This window comes from Pteropus medius, unplaced genomic scaffold, assembly GCF_902729225.1.
Source record: "Pteropus medius unplaced genomic scaffold, Ma_sr-lr_union100, whole genome shotgun sequence".
Classification (NCBI taxonomy): Eukaryota; Metazoa; Chordata; class Mammalia; order Chiroptera; family Pteropodidae; genus Pteropus; species Pteropus medius.
In genome coordinates, this window is record NW_024342473.1 from 20,436,778 (window position 1) to 20,458,384 (window position 21,607).

At 33.5% G+C, this 21,607-nt stretch overlaps 1 protein-coding gene across 3 annotated transcripts in view; it reads left to right on the plus strand.

Moving 5' to 3' along the window:
• Window positions 1-21,607, plus strand: part of DNAAF4 (dynein axonemal assembly factor 4) — a 36,972-nt gene that overhangs the window by 12,393 nt on the left and 2,972 nt on the right. For 2 of the 3 annotated variants that reach the window (XM_039865525.1, XM_039865527.1), the window contains 4 exons: window positions 3,169-3,397; window positions 6,325-6,470; window positions 7,943-8,052; window positions 16,950-17,103. In XM_039865525.1, coding sequence (XP_039721459.1) covers window positions 3,169-3,397; window positions 6,325-6,470; window positions 7,943-8,052; window positions 16,950-17,103 — 639 coding nt within the window. Of the gene's footprint in view, window positions 1-3,168; window positions 3,398-6,324; window positions 6,471-7,942; window positions 8,053-16,949; window positions 17,104-19,851; window positions 21,074-21,607 lie in introns of those variants that run through there. The other variant, XM_039865528.1, reaches the window with a different exon arrangement.

Below are 21,607 nucleotides of genomic sequence, written 5' to 3' on the forward strand. Positions count from 1 at the left end.
TATATGCAAATCAACAGATGTGATATACCAAGTTAATAGAATGAAGAATAAAAGTCACATGATCATCTCAATAGATGCAGAAAAAGCATCTGACAAAATCCAACATTTATTCATGATAAAAACTCCAGAAATTGGATATATAAGGAACATATCTCAACATAATAAACACTATATATGAAAAGCTCACAACTCATGACATACTCAGTGGTGAATGCTGGGAAGATTTTCCTCTAAGATCAGGAACAACACAAGGATGCCTGCTGTTACCACTCCTTAACACAGTACTAGTAGTCCCAGCCAGAGCAGTCAGGCAAGAAAAATTAAAAACATTCAAATTGGAAGGAAAGAAGTAAAATTATCTCTGTTTGCACATGACATGATTTTATACATAGAAAATCCTAAAGACATCATGTAAAAACTACTAGATCTAATTAATGAATTCAGTAAAGTTGTAAGATACAAGGTCAACATGCAAAAATCAGTAATATTCCTATATTCCTACAATGAATTATCTGTAAAAAAGAAAAAAAAGCAATCACATTTACAGTGGCACCCAAAACAATAAAGTAGTTAGGAATAAGTTTAAGGAGGTGAAAATCTGTATACTGAATACTGTAATACATTGATGAAAGAAATTGAAGAAGGCCAATAAATGAAATATATCTTATTTTTATGGATTTAAAGTTAATATTGTTAATATGTTTATACTCCCGAAAGCCACCTATAGATTCAGTGCAATTTATATCAAGATTTCAGTGGCATTTTTCACAGAAATAGAAAAAGTCTCCTAAAATTTGTTTAGAACCACACTATTTATGGGACCGTAAATTGGTTTAGCCAGTGTGGAAAACAGTTCTTCAAGAAATTAAAAATAGCACTACCATTTTTAAGTGTACAGTTCAGTGGCAGTAAGTACATTCACATGGTACCACCACCACCGCCATCCTTCTGCAGAAGTTTTTTTATGTTACAGAACTGAAACTCTGTACCTATTAAATAACCCTTTATTCCCCCTTTCTCTAAGCCCCTGGAAACCACCAGTTTGCTTTCTGTTTCTATGAATTTAACTATTCTAGGTACCTCATATAAGTAGAATAATACCATATTTGTTCTTTTGTGACTGACTGACTTAGCATAATATCTCCAAGTTTATCCATGTTATAGTATATGTCAGAATTTTTTTCCTTTTTAGGGCCAAACTGTATGTTCCTTATATTACTTTTTTTTTTTTTAAGTGAAAGAACTTCAGCTATTGTTTAACATTTGTCTCTGTTTCTCTTTGATCTATGTGGTCTCCCTTTTCCTTTTATCGTAAGCTTTGTGATACTAGCTTCCTTATGTTTTTCTCTTCATTCTAGTTCTTTGTCAAGTGCTCTGTGAAGCTTTTCTTGGTCCTTACTCTTCTGCATTACTCTCTGAAGAGTTAGACTATTTTTTGTCTCTAATATAGCATATTATAAATTAAATTTCATATGTATTTCCCTTAACTACATTTTGGCTATAATAACAACTTTCCTGTTATTTTTTATTCTAAGAATAGTCTCATTTTTGGTAATTAAATCTTCATCGTATGCACTTTTAAAACTTTTTAAAATTCACTCTACTTGCAAGGATTTCATATGAGGGGTGAGGGTATTCTGACTCTTCAGAATACTTTTCCTTTTTTCCAAGTGCTGAGAACAGAGAGGGAGGAAAGGAAGAAAGGCAAACATATTATTAAACTGGGTGAAGTTGTCATCTCCTTTTAGGTTGTGCCTGCCTCTGGCTAACACTGACTGTTCACCATGCTCTGTTGTCAGGCATTAAATGCTGGCCCATTGCCACATGTAGATTCTTCCTGGCCCAACCTATTGGCAGCTTTCTGAACTTAGAACACATAGTAATTAGCATCTTTTGTGCTTAGTTTAGGCCTTGTGTACAATTCCGGGACTACAGGAAACTCCTGTTAAGTGATCTGTGAAATTTATTTTAAAGTCAGTGTTCCACAGTTCAATAGGAAAATAACCAGTCTTCCAGAAGAGGATATTAAGTCATGCAAATATTACAGAGTACTTCTTCAGTATAGTTTTCATACCTATAATGTTAATTCTATATCCTAAATCAGCCTCTAGGAAATTTGGTCCCAGCATGTCATTCTAGAGCTGTGCCAAATGTACTATTTAAATGTATATTAACTTACATTTAAATTAATGAAACATAAGTAAAATTAAAAATCACTTTCCGCATCATACTAGCCACATTTTAAGCACTTAGTTAGCCACATGTGGTAACAGCTACTGAATTGGATAGCATAGAACATTACCATCATCAAAAAAAATTCTGTTAGACACTATTTCTCTACAGGATGGAGGTGAGAGTTTTTGTTCTCTAGAGGGTAGGCGTGAGAATATTTTTATTACTATCGGAAATTTAGATACATAGTCAATCATATATACCAACTGGTTACTTTATTTCACAGGTTTTTTTTTTTTTCTTCCTTGCTGAAATGAGGGAAGTTTGTGAAAGGGAGAAAAGTAAGCATACTCCTGTGCCATATACTGTTTTCACATTTATCTGATATTTAACTTTTCATGTGGAAGTGTCAAATAAAAGCCATTGCAAACATAGTCGGCAGCAGGATTCAAAGTTCAGACATTTCTACCCACTAGAAACAAACTCCTTAGTTCATCCTTCATGTAACTCTTCCTCATTCCTCAGGCAAAGGCTGGCGCAACTGCAGTCCTAACACAAGGTAAGACTGGGGTAAGTAGAAAGGCAAATATTTGTATATATGTATTTGTGTGCGTGTTTTTAGGTTTTAGGAGAAGTGACTTGACTTTTAGAAAAATAAATTATTTTGTTTTTACCAAGCCCTTAGATGTCATCTAACTGAATGCCTGCCCACATTTTACATATGAGTAAACTGAGGCTAGAGAAAGGGGTTGCCCAAGATTATATCAATAGGTAACGTTAAATCTGAAACTAAAACCCATGTTTCATAACATGCAAATCATTGGGCATTTTGCTAAATCATTTACTGTTTCCATTTTAATTCTTTATTCACTACTAAGTATTGCTGCAGATACAATGACAAGAGTTTAGAGGTAAAAATAATTATAATGAATTTATTACTTTTAAAATGTTGCTTTTCCTATGTTTTAAAATTTTTGGTAATTGTAACTTTCGTAGATTGAAGAAGAAGAGAGGAAAAAAATAGAAGATATGAAAGAAAATGAACGGATAAAAGCAACTAAAGAATTGGAAGCCTGGAAAGAACATCAGAGGAAAGCTGAAGAACAAAAAAGAATTCAGAGAAAAGAGAAATTACATCACCAAGAGAAGCAAATTGAAGAGGGAAAAAAATTAAAACATAAAAGCCTTACTAGAAATTCAGCATCTAGAAATCTTGCCACAAAAGGTAAAATGATTAATATTTTCTGGGAAAGTGAATCCTGTTGGTAAAGTATATATGTCTCTTTTTTGTTTTTGTAATGATTTTACAATATTAAGTCATTTTCTTGGTATATTGAGAATAAGTATTACAATACAAAGACTAAGGTGAAAGACTTCTTCTAGGAAGTAGTGAGGTTTTCATGATAAAATGAGCCAGGATTCAGTGTTGTTTTTGCTTGTATGCTTCCTTTTGAAATTTATGTGTGTTGTTAAATATGTGTTTAATTCAGATCTAAAAAGACTTAGAATGACTAGCAGTGCCAGGAGCATTCCATTTCTTTAGAGATAAGAAACTAGGAATTTTATTAAAAGACTTTTTACTTGCATGACTCAGGAAAATGAATACTATTAAGCAAAGTTAGTCTTAAGCAAACAAGGATTCTTCTGGCCTTTGATCTTGATGTGTTCAAAAATAGTTAAAAGAACATATTTCTTTACTGAAGGCTTAGCATATTAAACTTTGTTTTGTGTATATTTAGTAAATAGAACATTTTGTGGTCAAATCACTTGTGTAATAATAATAATTAACATTTTTTGATGATCACTGTATGCCAGGTGATTTTATTAGTTGTATCACTCACTCTTTAGAACAACACTTTGGGATAAGGTTGCTATTCTTATTTTAGAGGGAAAAAGATGTTCAGAAAGGAGAAACAAATAGTCAGTAGGTAAGCCTATGGGATTTGAACCCAGATCTGTTGGTATCTGAAACCTATGCTCTTTATTCTCAGCTATAGGTCTTTTATTACTTAACAATGAGGCCTAGCATATTAAAGTCATTTAGAGTGACTATTAAGCAGTAACCGTTGATATGTTTTATTGGGGTTTAGTATGGACATTCTAGTTAACTACCACACTACTTCCTTCTTAATGTCATTTCAACAAAATAGTGATACCAACTAGAGTATATGAAAACATTTCCTTCTATATTTCAAATACTGCTAAACAAATTGGATGTTTTCAAATACTGTTGGAACTGAAACACACTTTTATAGATAAGAAGTATCCTGAGGATCTTCATCATGTTGATTTTTATACAGTTTAATTCAATTTGCTAATATTTTATGAATGATTTTTATATTTATCTTCATATTGAGATTCCCTTACATTTTTCCTTCCCCATACTGTCCCTGCCCACATTTGATAACAAATTTCATTAACCCTATAAGTTATGGAGCTTTTTTCTTTTTTTGTTCTTCGAAGCAATTTGGTTATATATGAAATATTGTTGGTTGAAGGTTTAGTAAAATTGCTCCCAACACTGTCTAGGTATGGGCTATTTATGGAAATATATTTAGTTTCTCTAATGGTTACTGTTATTTAGGTTTTCTATATTTTCAAATCAGTTTTGGTCATTTGTTTTCTAGAAAATTGTACATATTATCTTTTCAGTTTATTGGCATAAAGTTTCTTTTACTTATCTCTACTCTGTCTATAATTATATCATTTCTTTATTCCTAGTACTCTTTTATTTTTCTTTGATCAACTATTGCAAAATTTTGCAAATTTTATTAGTCTGTTCAAAAAAGCAATGTTTGTTTTTGTTGCTCTTTTTTTATTGGTTCTTTTTTTCCTATTCTCTGAATTCCTATGTTTGTTTTTATTTTGCTTCTTTTAGTTTTTGAGGGTTTTCTCTGTTTTTGTCCAACTTGTTTTCATTAATTTTTTAATCTTTTAATACATGCATATATTATAATTTTTTCTTTTAAGTTTTATGTTAATACATTCTCCAAGCCTTGAAATTTGTTTCATTGTCATTTACTTGCAAATATTGTGTGGCCTATCATGATACTTTTTAATTTTTTTTGGCCTTGAATTATTATAGAGATTTTTCTAAATTTTCAAATATACGGAGTTATTAGTATAATAATCTGAAGTTATATACTTCATTTTTACTTTTTATTCAACTTTAGCCAGAGGGAAGGGGAAGAGGAAGTTCACAGCAAGCAGATTTACCTGTAAGGTGGTGATCCATAAGTGATGTACATCACTTCTGTTCACATTCTGTTGTCTCTTATGTTAGGCACATAACCACGCCTAATCTTAAGGGAGGCTGGATCATGTAGAGTCTAGCCTGGCATAGTCATGTGCCTAGTTCAGATCTCAAATTCTGTTACTAAAAGGAAGAGGGGAGAGTGGCTAGGAAGATAGCAGCCTCAACCAGAGGCATCTATAGAAAATTTTTGCTCAAATTTTTGTTGATGTTGCTTTCTCTTTGAGTCCTTATTCTTTCCTCTCTGCCCCCTGCCCCCAAATGTCAATTCAGGCCATTTTCAGATGTTTATAATTTGAAATTTTGTTTCTTATTTGTGTGTGTTCATTTTCTATCAAGGATATTAACTCTGTCATATTTGTGGAAAGTCTTTTTTATATCAATTTTTATGTCTGCCTTTTAAATCTGCATATCATACCTTTGGTATTTTTACATTTTTTTAGTAACTTTTCTCCTCTTATATCATCTTAACAATCATTATACTTAACTTACTTCATAAAAACATATAGTTTTTCATTATTACGGTTTGTCCTCATTAGCTCTCTCTAGTGGCTGAAAAACTTTTATACCATCTCAAGGAAGTTTATAGACACTATTGCTATATGAGCTTAAAGATAGAGGTGGTGTTAGCAGTGATGGCTTTGTCTAGGTGCCTTCCCTTAGAGTGAATGTAAATTAGAGACTGTGTGGTTTATCAAAGAGAACTCCAGAAAAGTAGCTGTTCATTGATTAAAGAACAGATAATTAGCTGCCATATTTTCATTTCTTCTTGCAGAAAGCGTCTTTAATTTATTTGTATAGAATTTTAGAAGTAGCTTTGATTATAATTACTTTAAAAGTCAGTTTGATTGTTAATTAGAAAATGAGAGAGAAATGATTTACTATTATGGTTTTTGAAGGAGGAAATTCAGAAGATATATTTTTCGAGAAGTTAAAGGACGACAGTATTCCTGCTCCTCGCTCAGTTGGCAGTATTAAAATCAACTTTACCCCTCGAGTATTCCCAACTGCTCTCCGGGAATCACAAGTAGCAGAAGAAGAGGAGGTAGGTACTCTTGCTGTTAGTTACAGTGACCACAATGAAGATACTTTATTTTTCATTTCATCTATTGAAAACAAGTACTGGGTCTGAATTTCTTAAGTATTCATTACAGTGAAGTTACTACTTCTTGAATATATTTTAGTATTTTTCAGGATTTTTTTTGGTTCCAGAATGCTGATGAGAGAACACTGATTTAATATTCAATAGGGCTGCTTATTCCAGGAGACAAACTCTTGCACATGCCATTTGTTTTATCAAGTACATCATTTTCTATAAAAGATTTGTAAACTTTGGATCAGTATGTGTTGTGGTAAAAACAGACTTGGAAGTTTATTATTAATATATTATTATAATTATTATGAATATCAGGTATTTCTAATGTTTGAAGTTTTAGAATTAATATCTTTCATTTATAAATTCCTGAGCTCTGGGATTTTGAATATTTTATCTTTAGTTTCATAAGCACTAAGAACTGCTTTCCTGTAAGGTGTGAACTGAAACCTCTCTCAATGGAAAAGTTGTAGAAAAAATTGAAGATCCTGAAGGCATAATGACAATCAGAAAATATTAACTTTTTTCTTATTAAATGATATTTACTTTGATATTTTATTTACGTATTATTTTATGTCATTATTATAAAAGTATTTTTATAATTATAAAATTATAATTATTAAAAATTTTGTTTTCATATAGAAAAATGAAAATATAAACAAGACAAGTGAAATACATATACTCCCAAATTTGGATGAAATTTAGGTTAGAAACTTTTATACATTTGATCTTAACCAGCTAGTAAATAAAAAAATTTTTTTTTTAATGTATAAAAACTGGAAGTTTAAAATCATCATCTTCAAATACTGTACTAGTCTGTTCAGGCTGCTGTAACAAAACACCATACATGGGGTGGCTTAAACAACAGACATTTATTTTTCACAGTTCTAGAGGCTGGCAATTCCAGCATCAGGGTGCTGGATTGGAGGGTGGAGGGAAGAGTGTGTACTCTGGTCTCTTCCTCTTCTTATAAGGACACTAATCCTATAATGGGGGTTCCACCTTCATGACCTTCTCTGAACCTAATTTCCTTTCAAAGACCCTACCTCCAAATATCATTCCTGTGGTAGATGGAATTTTAACATATAAATTTGGGGAAACATTCAATCCATAATAAATAATATTGCCGTATTATGTAGGACAGTGGTCCCCAGATGCTCCTATGAAAACCTAATGCCTGATCTGAGGTGTAGCTGAGGCAGTGATGCTAGCACTGGGGAGTGGCTGCAAATACAGATGAAGCTTGGTTCAGTCGACCTGCCGCTTACCTCCTGCTTTGCGCCCAGTTCCTAATAGGCCACGGACTGGTACCAGTCCATGGCCCACGGGTTGGGGACCCCTGATGTAGGAAGGAGGAAAATCTAAGAGTAACTTAATAAAAATAATACCTTTGTATCCTTCATTAGACTTCATTCTCATTTCAGTGGCTCCACAAACAAGCAGAGGCACGAAGAGTGATGAATACTGATATTCCTGAACTTTGTGATTTAAAAGAAGAAGAAAAGAACCCAGACTGGTTAAAGGATAAAGGAAAGTAAGTTGTTTGAACTCTGGCCATGAGATTTATAATAAATTTCTGTAGTCGTTAGTTTTTATCACATTTCCTAGATATCTTGACGTATATGTTTGTGTGTATAGTTCTTGGGGAGAGATAATGCAAATAAGCAAATTAGGTAGGCAGGGCCTCATAGTAATAAGTCAGGTCATAGGACAACTAAATAAAGCTCTTATTTTTATTTTATATTTAAATGTCATAGAAATGAAAAATATCACATCTTTTGGAGTGGCTATTAAAATCCCTTTTAAATCACATTTAACATAGGTCCTTCTTAATACCACCCTTAAAAACTTATTTCTTAAAAACTAGAGCTTCTTTTGATTATTTATAACCATCTTTTAAAAAAATTATCAAATTATCTTATAAATTGCAATTTTATATCCAGGCAATCCTGAGCTCCTTTTAATGATTAGTAGGAGTTTCAAGAGGAAGAGAGAGAAAAGCATTCATTTCAGGCAGAAGAGACAGTATGAGCAAAAGCTCAGAGACAAAAAATAATGTGATATGTAGATTAAGAATTATAGGTAGTTTATTTTTTGCTAAAATATAGAATTTGAGTCTAGAAATAATGACAGATAAGTGTAGAAAAATAGGCAAGGGCATCATGTGCTCTATTAAGATTCTTATATTTTACTTTCTAAGGTGGGGGGAAAATGTGTTGCAGAAACAAAGGCAAAGGCTTTGAACTATGGCATTGTCATACGGCTGGAGAGAAAGGCAATTTGAGAAATATTTAGGAGGTAAAATAGCAGAACTTCTTGATTGATTATTGGGGAGTGAGAGAGTAGTAGTTGTGTGTTTCTAGTTTGAATGGTCGATTGCCTGATGCCACCAACTGAATTAAAGAATACCAGAAGAGGGACCAGTTAGGAGGAAATGCAGGTAAGTTTAGTTTTGAATATGTTGAGTTTGATCTGTCTCTGGGTCAATCTGGGTAACAGTGTGCAGCAAGTGTAAAACTTGGGAGAGACCAGTACTGTAGATATAGATTTGGAGGTTATCGGTGTTTATATAGTAGTTGAATTTATAAGAGTAGGTGAGATATCCAAAAGAGTGTGTAGATCAGGAGAGTAGTGGCCTGAGGCTAAAACTCTGTGACCTGCCATCATTTGAAGGTCTGGCAAAAGAAAATAGTACACAAAAACAGTCCCACAAGCCAATGGAATAGAAACTTTAGGATAGACTCTGTTATGTTTTGTTCTTTAAGAACAGAAAAAGTTCGAATAGATTTACAGATGACACAGAAGAGATGATTAAAATTGTCTCCAAGGAGAGTGGAGAAAATTGGGTCAAGGCCAAGGGTGGATGAATTATCTTGATTTTATTTTTGTTTTTTCTCTTGTTAAAAGTTACATTCATTTAAAATTTTTATAAAAAACTGTGTCTTTTGAAAAAGTTTACAGTGCATATATAAAATGAAAGTCCACCTTGGTTTTTACCCAGTCCACCAGCCTCCTGCTTGTCCTGTCCCCTAGCTGTATCCACTGTAAATCATTCCTTTAAGTGCATTTTTTTATCCTGAAGTTGCTATTGTCACAATTTATGTATAGTTCGTGATTGTTTACAAGAGCTTTCACATATACTATCTCATTAAATCCTCACAACTATAGTTGGGCAGGACCCACTGCTTTTGCATTCATTTAACAAAAGTTTATTAAGAAACTAACAGCTTTACATAAAATAGCTCATTTATTTCCTTTAACAGTCGGACTAGTTGGAGATTATTATTTTTATCCCCATTTTTCAAATGTGGAAACAGGGCTAGAAAGGTTAAAAAACTTGCCTAAGGTGGTGGTTAATAAATAGAACCAGGATTCAATCTCAGGTCAATGTGATTACAAAGCTTGTGTTCCAGCTACTACTGCGCATCTCATAAATGAATAAAATCTTCTTCCTGTCCTTTTATTGCAATTGATTAGCTTTAGCAAAAGCAGCCCAAGTGATGTGGCTATGAATTGCTCCTCCTTGCAGCACAAGAGTACTGAAGTGTGCATTGCTGAGTGGGCTGTCCTGTTGAATTAGTTACTTTGCTCTAGAAAATGTCGACAGATTAATTTAAAATAGACAGAGATACTTTGTTTTCTGAGATTAGAGGAAAGAAAGTGAAGACAAGTGTGAATCTAGATAAGTTTCTAACAAGAAAAATTGTTTAGTAGGTACTGTTGAGGGGTCTTCTAGGTAGGGAACATTTTTTCATAAAGATGCCAGTCAGTACAGCTGTGTGATTTATCTCCTCTAGTGTTCATTCTTTTGGATTTAAGAGTAGATCATGAGCCAGGATTGAAGTTTTGACTGGCAAGTACGTTAAAAGGCTAGTAGTAGTGCAAGGAGCCATGGAAAAATAGCTCAGATTTTTTAGCCATGAAGTCCAGGCTTGGTTAGAAAGGAAGAGAGGTCATGATGGACCCAGTGGACTAAGAGAAAATGGAGCAATTAAGAAATTAGAGGGCACTCTAAGGTTGAAAGTCGAGTATGAAGAGAAAGTTGGCAGAATAGACAGTTCTTTACAGTGGCTAGGATTCCATAGTTTGATGTTCCTGAGATAGTGCAGTTCAGATGATGGCAGAATCCAAGGTGTGGCCTTAGGAGTGGGTAGCAAAAGCAGAGTTGAAGGGAAAGTAATCTGAATTAAGGGGTTCCAGGTATTTCAAAGCTAAATTGATAAATGGGTCATATACATAAACCTTAGAATCTTCTGGAATTATGGCAGAAGTTGGGATGGAGACATATTGGGAGCCAGATTTTAAAGCCCTCAGTGAATAAGAGAAGAGTAATTTTAAAAAGCCAGATGACAGTGACTAGTCAGCTCTAGAGTAAAGGTGTCAGGAGTCCCAAAGGATGATGACTTTCACGTAAAGGGAGAGTTACAGATAAGTGAGTCTGGAGAATGCCTATTCCTGTGGTCTTGGGTCCCTGATGTGGGTGGTGGGGAGATCTCCGTGGAGAGGAGAGGTAGAGATAGCATTGCCCTCAGGGCAGAAATCATTTTGTGGAAAATTTGAGAGTATCGGAAAGGATTGGGATGGAAGGTGGAGTTAGTTATGGCAGAACAAGGGACAAGAAAGTACAAAGGAGTAGAGGGAGATGAGAGTAGGAAAGGCCAGCAAAGAGGGACTTTAACATGAGAAGAAGGGACATTTATGCTTTTTGATCAGTGCTCAAAGATAACAGCATTGATGAACATGGTTAGAAAGTCCTTTGGCACAGGTGTTATGATGCTGGGACTGGCTAAAGATCCTAGGCAGTGTTAGTCTGATCTTATTTCTGACATACTGATGACATGATTTGGATTTAAGAGTGGAAAGAGCAGATTAAATCATTGAGGCAGGGTTGGAATTTTGACTGACAAGTACAGCAAAAGATTGTGTGTGTGTGTGTGTAAATATAAAATTGACTGCTGGCAAAAACAATGAATTAGTAGCAACTTAATGCAAAATGTACTTTGTGGCGGGCAGGCAGTCGTGACTGGTAGATTGTAATTACTTTAGTCTCTCTTTGTACCATTTTTACTTACAGTCTTCAATTAGGCAGAAAAAGAAAGAGAAGCAAAATAAAAGGAGAGGAAGAGAGTTAAAAAATGGGGAGTGATGGAAGAAAACTTAGTAACTAATGACACCTAGAGAAGCAGAGCAAAGTACGGTTAATCATAGTACCAAGTTCAGACAGATAAAAGGAAAGGTAAGAATTGTTAGAGAGAAATATATCCTCTCTAGCAATATAATACAGTACAGAAGATAGAAGCAGACATAATAGAACTTATTCAGGAGCAACGTGTTGAATTTAAGCCAAAGGATGAAATACTTTCATCTCCAGAGGCTTTGTTTCATGGTAGCCTTCTATATTTCCACAAGCAAAAACAGTTCAGTTGTCCTTATTGTACTTAAACCTATGGGACACTTGTTTCATATAAGGGTAGGAGTGGGCATGCCTTTCAAAAAAGCAATAGCTTGAGAAAATTGTTTAGGGGGTTTTATCTACTCAAAAAGAAGCTCATAGCAAAACCCGCAAAATGGTTTCATTTTTCTTTACCTAGCTGTCTAGTGCTGTGTCTTAGTTTTAAATGCCAAATCCACCTTTCAGGAAAATACATAATCTTAAGTAATTTTATTTGATCACAAAAGCATTTTACCTTTTCCAGGTAACATGATATACCAGATAGCTTTTTACTGAGAATATCTCACATAAGACAGAGTCTAAGTGCTCTTATTTAGGTACATTCGGGTATGATGTTATTTAACACTGTTATATGACTCAGAAACTGTAAATAACTTTAATAGCTACCCTTCCAGACACTTGTAATCATATAAGGGAGATAGACCATTGTTCTGTCCTACTGACATTACTCTGCTTGATTTTTAGCATTTTTTTTTTTTTTTTTAGAACAACCCTATCTTAACTCCAGACTTTTTAAGTGTCACACTAGGACCACTTGAATCCCATCTGCATACCTCACCTTCTACAGCAAATTCTAATGTTAGATAGGAGGGAATTAAGGATGAATATAATTCTACACTCTAGCACCCGGTATCATAGTACTGTTACATAAGATTGCCTACCCTAGTTTTAGTGTCTGCATTTTCTTTTTATTCTCTTGGCGTGAGTGCCAGATTTTGTAGCCTGACTAATATCCCACTTCTTTTAAGAGTAAAACTCTGCTTTGATTTTGCTCTTCCTCTTGCCACCCAGCTTCTGAACCCCAGCTTTGTATGTAGGAGCCTGCTATTTGCTGATAAACTAACCTAGTACCAACTTGTGCCAATCTGAATTTCTATATGCTTGCTGTTTCTGAATTTTCTGTGGCTAGATTCTATCTGCCTGTCTGAGTGTTCTTTTACTTCATGTTGGATTTTTTAAAAAATTAAAATTACTGGGGTAACATTGGCTAATAATATTATGTAATTTTCAGGTGTACAACATTATAATTTGACATCTGTATACTCTATTGCGTGCTTACTACACAAAGTCTAGTTTCCCTCATATTGAACTTTTTGATACTGATTGTTGACCACCTGTTACCATCTTCTCCCAACACGACACACAGTTCTACTTGCTAAATGAATTTCTTTCTAGTACTTTGGTTTAGGTTCATGCCCTGGCAAGAACTATGACAGGTTAGCTACCAGTTTCATGGATGCTGGCAGAAGTCAGGAGACTCATGGGTCAGAGATAAAGGACTTTATTATTCAAGGCACAGCAAGCAGTAAGAGCTTCATGTTGGTTCCCTTTGACCTTCAAGTCTCATGGGGATACGTATGGTACTCACAGTAGGTTTGCACCACAGCTGAGAAGGCTAATCTTAAGGAGCACAACTTTTTTAAGATTATAGCCAAACCTGGCCAACCTTTGCCTCGAAAGGAGATATTGTCTGCTCTTTGCCTCAGAGGGAGACATATCTTTGTCTTCCAAGGCTGTGTACCCTACAAATATCTTTGAAAACGTAATCCCAAACAAAAGCTGTCAGTGCATCTGACATAAGACATGCAGGAACATAGGAGACCCATGGAGAAATGTCTTCCAACAGCCCCCTTGTACCTGCCTACTTTTAGTACAGATCTGCCAAATCTGCCTTCCTCTGCTGTATTTTTTTTAAAACTTTATAGAGATAAAACAGTTTTCTTATGCTGCTTTTATCTGACTTAAAGAAGTTTAGATTCTGTATTCTAAGATGATGTCTTTGATGTAATTATAATTTTATTCAGTTGCTTGTTTGTATGCATTTCACAGCCCATGACATTCTATTGCAGTGCAGTACTTATTATGGCCCGTCTTGTCATTTTGTTTAGTATGCAGTATCTTTTTCCTCCTTCCATCCTGAGTGCTAAATTGTAGTGGTTGATGTGCCTTTACTAAGGCATGCTGATAACAGCTTTAGAAACTTTTGAGATACCCAAAAATGTTTTCTACCCACACAGGCTGCTGAAAGAGACAAGGACTTTCAAAGTCCTTTGAGGAGCATGTGGCTGCTACAGTTCACATTGCAGAGAAAACAGAGACATGCTGTCTTCAGTTGGAATATGCATTGCTCCCTGCCCCTGTTCCGTTTCTAAGCCTCACTACTTCTGATTTCTCCTCTTTTCTGCCCCTTTCTTTACTTCGATCCACTTTGTTTTGTTCTTATCACTCCTGCCTCTTGCTGCTTCTCCTACACTCACCTCTTATATAAAATGTTTCTCCCTTCTGGCCATTGCCAGTCAGAATGTTTCTTTCTTTAGAGAGGCAAACTAATCAGTCATCATAAAAATGAGTGTTTGCGATTGTGCATGTCTCTGTTGCTCTCCTAGTACATGCAATCAGCACTCTATATGTTGAATGAATGAGTACTTTTGCATAATTCTTTTCACTGGCATTGCCTTATTTGGAGCATCAGGGTAGACTCAATGCTTATTAGCTTCTTTGTTTAAATTAAATATTCAAAGGTCACTGTTCTTTAGACAAAGGTTTAATTTTTTTTTATTTTTCCTTTCAAACTTGGCTGTCTCTGTGTTCAGAACCATTTTGAAAGTCATACAGGAAATATTTGTTTTGTAGTGGTATTGAACTTTAAAGAATGTAATGGTAGTTTGGATTTATATTTTAATATATATGTAAACATTAAAAAAATTTAATATTTTATATTTCTTGCTATTGTACCTCCTACAGTGATTCTTTTAATACTGTTCATTGTAGCTTTTCTTCCCTTAGCACCAGGGATAATTTTTCTGTTAAAACAGTTGCATTATAAAACTGTAAACTTATATTTTAAAGATGAAAAATGGAACTGTCCTCCAAATGTGTATGTTAATACAAGGTTTGTACAGGCATATAGACCAATGGAATAGATAGCCCAGAAATAACCACACATGTATGATCGAATGATTTTCAAGAAGGATGCTAAGACTATCCAGTGGAGAAAAAACAGTTTTTTCAACAAACGGTATGGGAAAAACTGGATATCCACTTGCAAAAGAATGAAGTTCTACCCTTACCTAACATCATATACAAAAATTAACTCAAAATGGATCAAAGACCTGAACATAAAAGCCGAAACTGTAAATTTTTAGAAGAAAACACAGGATGCTTCATGACATTGGATTTGGCAATATTTTGACTTTTGACATCAGAAGCACAGGCAACAAAAGAAAAAAAGTAAAATGGAATGCATCAAAATTAAAAACTTAGGTACATCAAAAATGCTATCAACAGAGTGGAATAAAGAAAGTGTAATCATATATGATAAAGGGTTAGTATACAGAATATAAATATAAAGAACTTTTATAACTCAACAGCAAAAATAGTATATCTATATTTATTAACATGGAAAGATGGTCATATTGTTGAATTTTTTATAAATGTCCTTAAACAGCAATATATAATACTGAGAAGTAAAAGTAGGGAGATAGAGAAAGAGGGTCAGTGATAGAGAGACTGGTATGTTTTTCAAGATAAAATATTTTTTTAAGGTAGCTACTTTTGGTCAATAAGATGGGAAAGGAGGTAACTAGGAGGTTTCAGGTAAAGGTTTTCTTGCTCCAAGGAGCATATATCAGAAGATACTGTCCTGTTTTCTTCTAATAAATATTGTGTCTGAATGTGGCACCTTAAACTATGCAACCATCTTGTACCCATGAGGAAAACCAACCATAAAATGAAATAGCTGCTAGCTGCTGAGGACAGTAGAAGGGAGAATGGAAGGAACCTGTGGCCTTGAAAACATCCTCGAACTGCTAGTTATACTGGGCACAGAGCCTTTTCCTCTGGACTTTTCAAACATGAGATAAGTTATTTCCTTACTTGTTTAAGTCAGGTTGAACTGGAGTTCTGCTACTCGTGGTCAGAAGCATACTGGCTGATATGAAGCATTTCAGAAATGTAAACTATTCCCATGGAATTAGCTTTTCTAGTTTGTGTAGGTTATTTTAAATTTATGTTTAGGTTTAGGTTAGATGTCACAGTTGTGTCATTTTGCCTTTTACTTAGGATTTACTGCTTTTGTGGGTCTGCTTTTGATTTCATCACGTTTAATATTCTAGAACTATAAAGTATGCAGTACAATTGACTGGAAATGAATACAAAGTATTATTGTATGGCTCTTTTATACTTAGCAAAGTATTTTCTATTTTCTTTACGTTTATGTATTTTTCAAAATTCTTGAAATTATATATAGGAAACAAAAGAAACTTAACATTTTAAGTAAATCTTTTAGTTATGTACATCTGTTTAAGAGAATTTTGGAAAATTTAAACTGAAAGAGTATATGTATTGGATGCTTTTATTTGCAAGTAACCAGAAATCCAATTTAAACTGACTTTATGTTAAAAGAAATTTATTGGCTAATATAATTAAAAAACTAAAGGTGCATTGCATTTCAGGTAAAGCTTAATCCAACAGCTTAACTGTGTCACTGAGGACTCAGTTTCTTTGTCTTTTTATTCTTTTCATAATTCTGTAGTATCAGCTTTAATCTAGTGCTAGCTCCTCCTATGGTGTTAAAAATGGTCAGCAACAATTTGAGCTGTGTGCTTTCTTCATTTGTATCCAGCAGAGGAGGTTTTCCCAATTTTTCATTCTCTAACTTTGGAAACAAATTCACAGGCTTCATTCTGAGTAGCCCAATCTAGGTTATAAGCCCATCTTTGAGTCAGTCATTGTAGCAGGGAGGGTGGAAATATACCTACTGGCTTAAACTACTGATGGCTAGTTATCCTTAAAGGTGGGAGCGAAGTCACGCTGATTATATTCTGATGTGTGTGGAGTCAGTACAGCCTACATGTCCATTGTACAGGAAATAGAAAAGAAAGTGAGCCATCCCCTTTGCTAAATATCATTAGATATTATGTCTGTGTTTCTGTTTCAATGTTATATTGTTTTCCTTTCTCTTGTTTTTGTCTCACTAGCAAATTATTTGCAACAGAAAACTATTTGGCAGCTATTAATGCATACAATTTAGCCATAAGACTAAATAACAAGATTCCACTATTGTATCTGAATCGGGCTGCTTGCCACCTAAAATTAAAAAATTTACACAAGGCCATCGAAGATTCTTCTAAGGTATATATGTATATATATATATATATCTGTATCTGTTTATGTATGATGCTTTAAAATTGTTATCCTCTTATTTATTGATTTAAATGATACCCTTTGTTAAATTCAAATAATTGAGGATTATTTAAATAATGAAGGATTTTTGAGAGTCATCTTGCTTATTACAGCTTTTTACTGAAAAAAAAATTTTTTTTTTGAATGGACAAGGAACTGATGTTTCTTAGACTTCAAGTTAGATTAGAAATCCCCTACCAGTGCTACTGTTTTGCCTTGGTATATCAAATTGATGTTCACAAGGAAATTAGTAAATGGTTATCAGTTTGTGCTCACCCTTTTCCTTATTAAAGTTTTGTAGACTTAATGCAAGGTAGAAAGAGAACTCTTGGTATCACTACTACTTGCACTGTAAAAGGCTATCTCCATAAACATTTTCTCATTTTCAGAGTAACTTAGTATATCCTATTTTCCATTACTAATAACATGTTATTAACTTAAACTTCTAGTTGTTTTCTTCTTTTCATATCAAAGTAGCTTGTTTTAAGGGAAAATCACATACAAAGTCTCTTATATGGCTCCTTGAGATTGAGGACATGGAGAAAGAACCAAGTCCTCATTAAGCTAATGAAGATCTGACAGTATTTTTTATGATCTAGTTTTCCTTTTACTAGCACAATTTCATGCACAAATATTTATCGAATAAATGAATAAACTGAATTATCCAATTTGAATATAAAAGACAACAAATGCTTTTTAATCATTCCTGCTAGTAAAGGTAAAGCTATAGAGGTTTCAAATGATAAACCAAATCATAACTTTGGGGGAGAGGGTATGAATCTCATATAGGAAGAGTTAAACAATTCATTAAATTATTTAACAAATGTGTTTGATAAATTCCTGTACTAGCTATGTCAAAATTTTAGGTGGCTAAAGGTTTGAGACTTGTTTTACAGTTAAGATTTTTATCATGATTTTGTTCAAGTTTAAATTAGAAAGTTATGTCTTTCCCTTATCTTTTTTTTTTTTTTTTTGTAAGAATAGAATTATTGATAACACTGTTGCAGACAGCTAATGCAAGAAATGAAGTGCAGTAATGATCGGAACAGTATTCTGTCAAATTAGAAATTGTATGCAGGTAGAAGGTATGTATAGAAATGTTTATAATACTCTGAAAAAGTCAAACAATTGGATTATTAAATGATGATTTTTTGGGGACCCATTATTTTTATATTTTCATACATTTGATGAGAGCTTGTGGTCTCACCTAACAAGAAATGATTTTGAAATATTTGAAAAATTCGTTGTTGTAGAAGGGAGTTAAAACAAGATGGGAACAAATTTAGGTCTAGGAAAATGCTATAGTATAAGACAACTTTTCTATGGAAAGATGTATGATAAAGGATATAAGTGAGTCACTTCAGATATAATAGAAATTTTAAAATGAGCTTTGGACAGACAGACACACACACACACACACACACACACACACACGCGCACGCGCTTAGAAATAACCAGTATACCACAATGTATGATCATTGCTTGTATCTGTAAGACTGTACTAAGATCTGTAACTCATTCCCATTTGTATAGAAGCCATGGCATTTATTTAATTTTTATCATTTTACATTTTTAATGTATTTATGGACTATTTGCATTTACTCATGTTGCCCCAAAGGCAAAATTTTGTAGTAGCCAGAGTTTTGTCCTCAACACTCCTCTTCCCATACCTCCCTACCCAGATGCCCATTCAACTTCCCTTCATTCAGGGCCTGAAGGCCTACCCCGTAATGATGCCTTGCCAGGGAATGTGCTCTGGCCTATAAAGTTTTATTATTTCTGATTTTATTTTTAAACTTTATTCTGCCATTTTTTGGAGATTTTTTTAACCAAAGCATCTAAATTAGGTTTATATGCCCCATTTTATTTTTAGTGTTTTATCTAGCCTCATGAGAATAAAAAATATGTCAAGACAGAAATGAAACATTGTAAAACAATCTTTAGAAATTATAATAGCATCATAGACTTTTTTGAGCTAAAAGGACCCTTCATTTTTAAAGATGAGAAGATGGAGAGTCAGAGAACTTTGATTTGTTCGAAGTGGCGTGGTAAATCAATTGCACTTAGAAATCAAGTTTCCATACTCTCAAAGAAATTCTTCCCACTGCTTTATTGGTAAAAATTTCGATTCAGTTATGTACTTCTAACAATTCATCCACAATGCTTTCCTTCTCAACCAGTTTTCCTCAAAGGAATTCTGTAGATATAACTACAGAAAAAAAAGCACAAATTATAGTATATGAATTATATAAAGTATGGATTGAGTCTAACAAATTTAGACTCAAATTTAGACAAATTATAGTATATGAATTATATAAAGTATGGATTGAGTCTAACAAATCTAGAATTTCTAAATAAGATGTTATTTATTACTTTTTCATTGAGGTGATAAAAATGTTCTTTTGTTATATGAGTTTTATATGAGTCTGTTCATGCTTTAATGAGTTTAAGCTCTTAGCTTATTTGTACTTGAATTTAAAGATAACTGCTTCGAACTGAACACTGAATGAACTCATAATTATTCTTGAAATCACTGAAAAATTTCTGCAGGCTGTTTGAGAAACTACCATGTGTGTGAAAATGAGAATCTGACACTTGTCTAGAACCATGTTCTTAGTGGTTATTTTTTTTAAATATTGTCTAGATAACACAAGTATTTATGAAATATTTTATTGATCATCATGCTATGTAAAATAGGCCTACAGGATTATGAAGCTGCACTTAAAATTGATCCATCCAACAAAATTGTACAAAATGATGCTGAGAAGATTCGGAATATAATTCAAGGAACAGAACTAAAATGTTAATAACTACTAGAAGCAACTAGGTATTGTAACAGGTATTGTTTTAAGTTTTTAAAAAATAACGAGGCATTAGGAATATTTGTACATACTATGGATGTGTAGAATCATTTTCTCTTTAGTACTCTAATTCTGTAGAGGGAAAAATATTATAAATGTATAGAAAATAATATGTTTGACTTGATGTCTGAATAAGTAAATCAAAATGAGAATAATTTAATTCTTTGCTTGACATTAATATATAATTTTAACTACATATTTTTCGTTACTGATTTCAGCTTGCCTTTATAACTAACAAAATATTTGTTGGCGTGATGATTACCAGGACATTTATTGATTCATTTTTAACAAAGTGGAAGTTTTAAATAAAAGATTGTGTTTGTAAAGTAATTTTGTTTGTAGTAAATATACTATTTAATTGTCTAAATGGTTGCCCTTGATATAATCAATAGTGATGTTTTCACTTATTTCCCAAACATAGAGAACCTTTTTTTAAAAAATTTAGTATGTCACCACAACCTGTTGTTTGACATTAGGTCAGTTCAACCTAGTACAATAGCTGTTTGGAAAACCTTATCTTCAACTTCAGACACTATCTGGTGCAGATATGCTGAAGATTGTTTTCTAGTACCTTCAAGTACATCAGGGGAAAAAGACAGTAAAAGATGAAATGTTAAATTAGAATATTATGTTATTGGCATTGGATTGTACCACTAATTGTGTTCCATCACTGTGATAGTGCAAACATTAACAAAAACAGTACAGCTTCCCTTTTTTTTTAAGGAAACCAAATTGGAAAAAGTTATTATAGTATTTGATCATCTGATGTCATTCAAGATGACTTTGGATTATAAATCAGCCTTAATGTTTTTTGTAATGCAAGACTTTTCTGAATGTGTAAGCGTATCCTAGTTCAGCAACCTTGAAACTTTTACTTCTACAAAGCAACTTTTGATGTCTGTAGCAGTCCTGTCCAGTTATCAGACCTTCTGATGAGGTAGGATTGCTTTTTCTTATAATCAATCCTGGTTTATTTGCTTGTCTTTACTTATAAATATAACCAAAATGAAGTTCTTGTGTGTCAAATACCAGTTTGACATTAAAAATTTGTTAACCAACCTAGTCTTTCCTCTGGCTCTTCCTATAGCCATCTCAATCAGAAAATAAAAGACTGTGCCTGTTAGCTTGGAGGAGGTAAAAGATGTCAATGTAAGAAATGTCCAGACCTGTAGAGAATTTTTATAAGAGTTTATTTGAGCCAAACTGACAACATATGCTAGGGAGCAAGATCTCGAATGCTTCAGAGAATAACAGTTTGCAGGTTTTTGTTTTTGTTTTTTTTTTTAATTTACATTTGAAATTAAGGAGGGAACTAAGGAAGATTACATGGAGGTAGGAGAAAGACAGGTGGGGATTGCATTATAGGATAGTTAACAAGATTGTGTGCTCTCTTGAGGGGATTAAGGCTTATTTCAAAGGTGTGTTAACTTAGATGTACAGACACAGTGGATAGGCCTTGCTTAAGGCCAAGGTAAACCTTTTACTAAAGAAATTATATGTCTTGGATATGACTACCACCATGAGCTGCCCCATTAGGAATTTATGTTCAGATCACCCTGTGAGGTTACTTTCCATAGAACCTCACCTTTTTT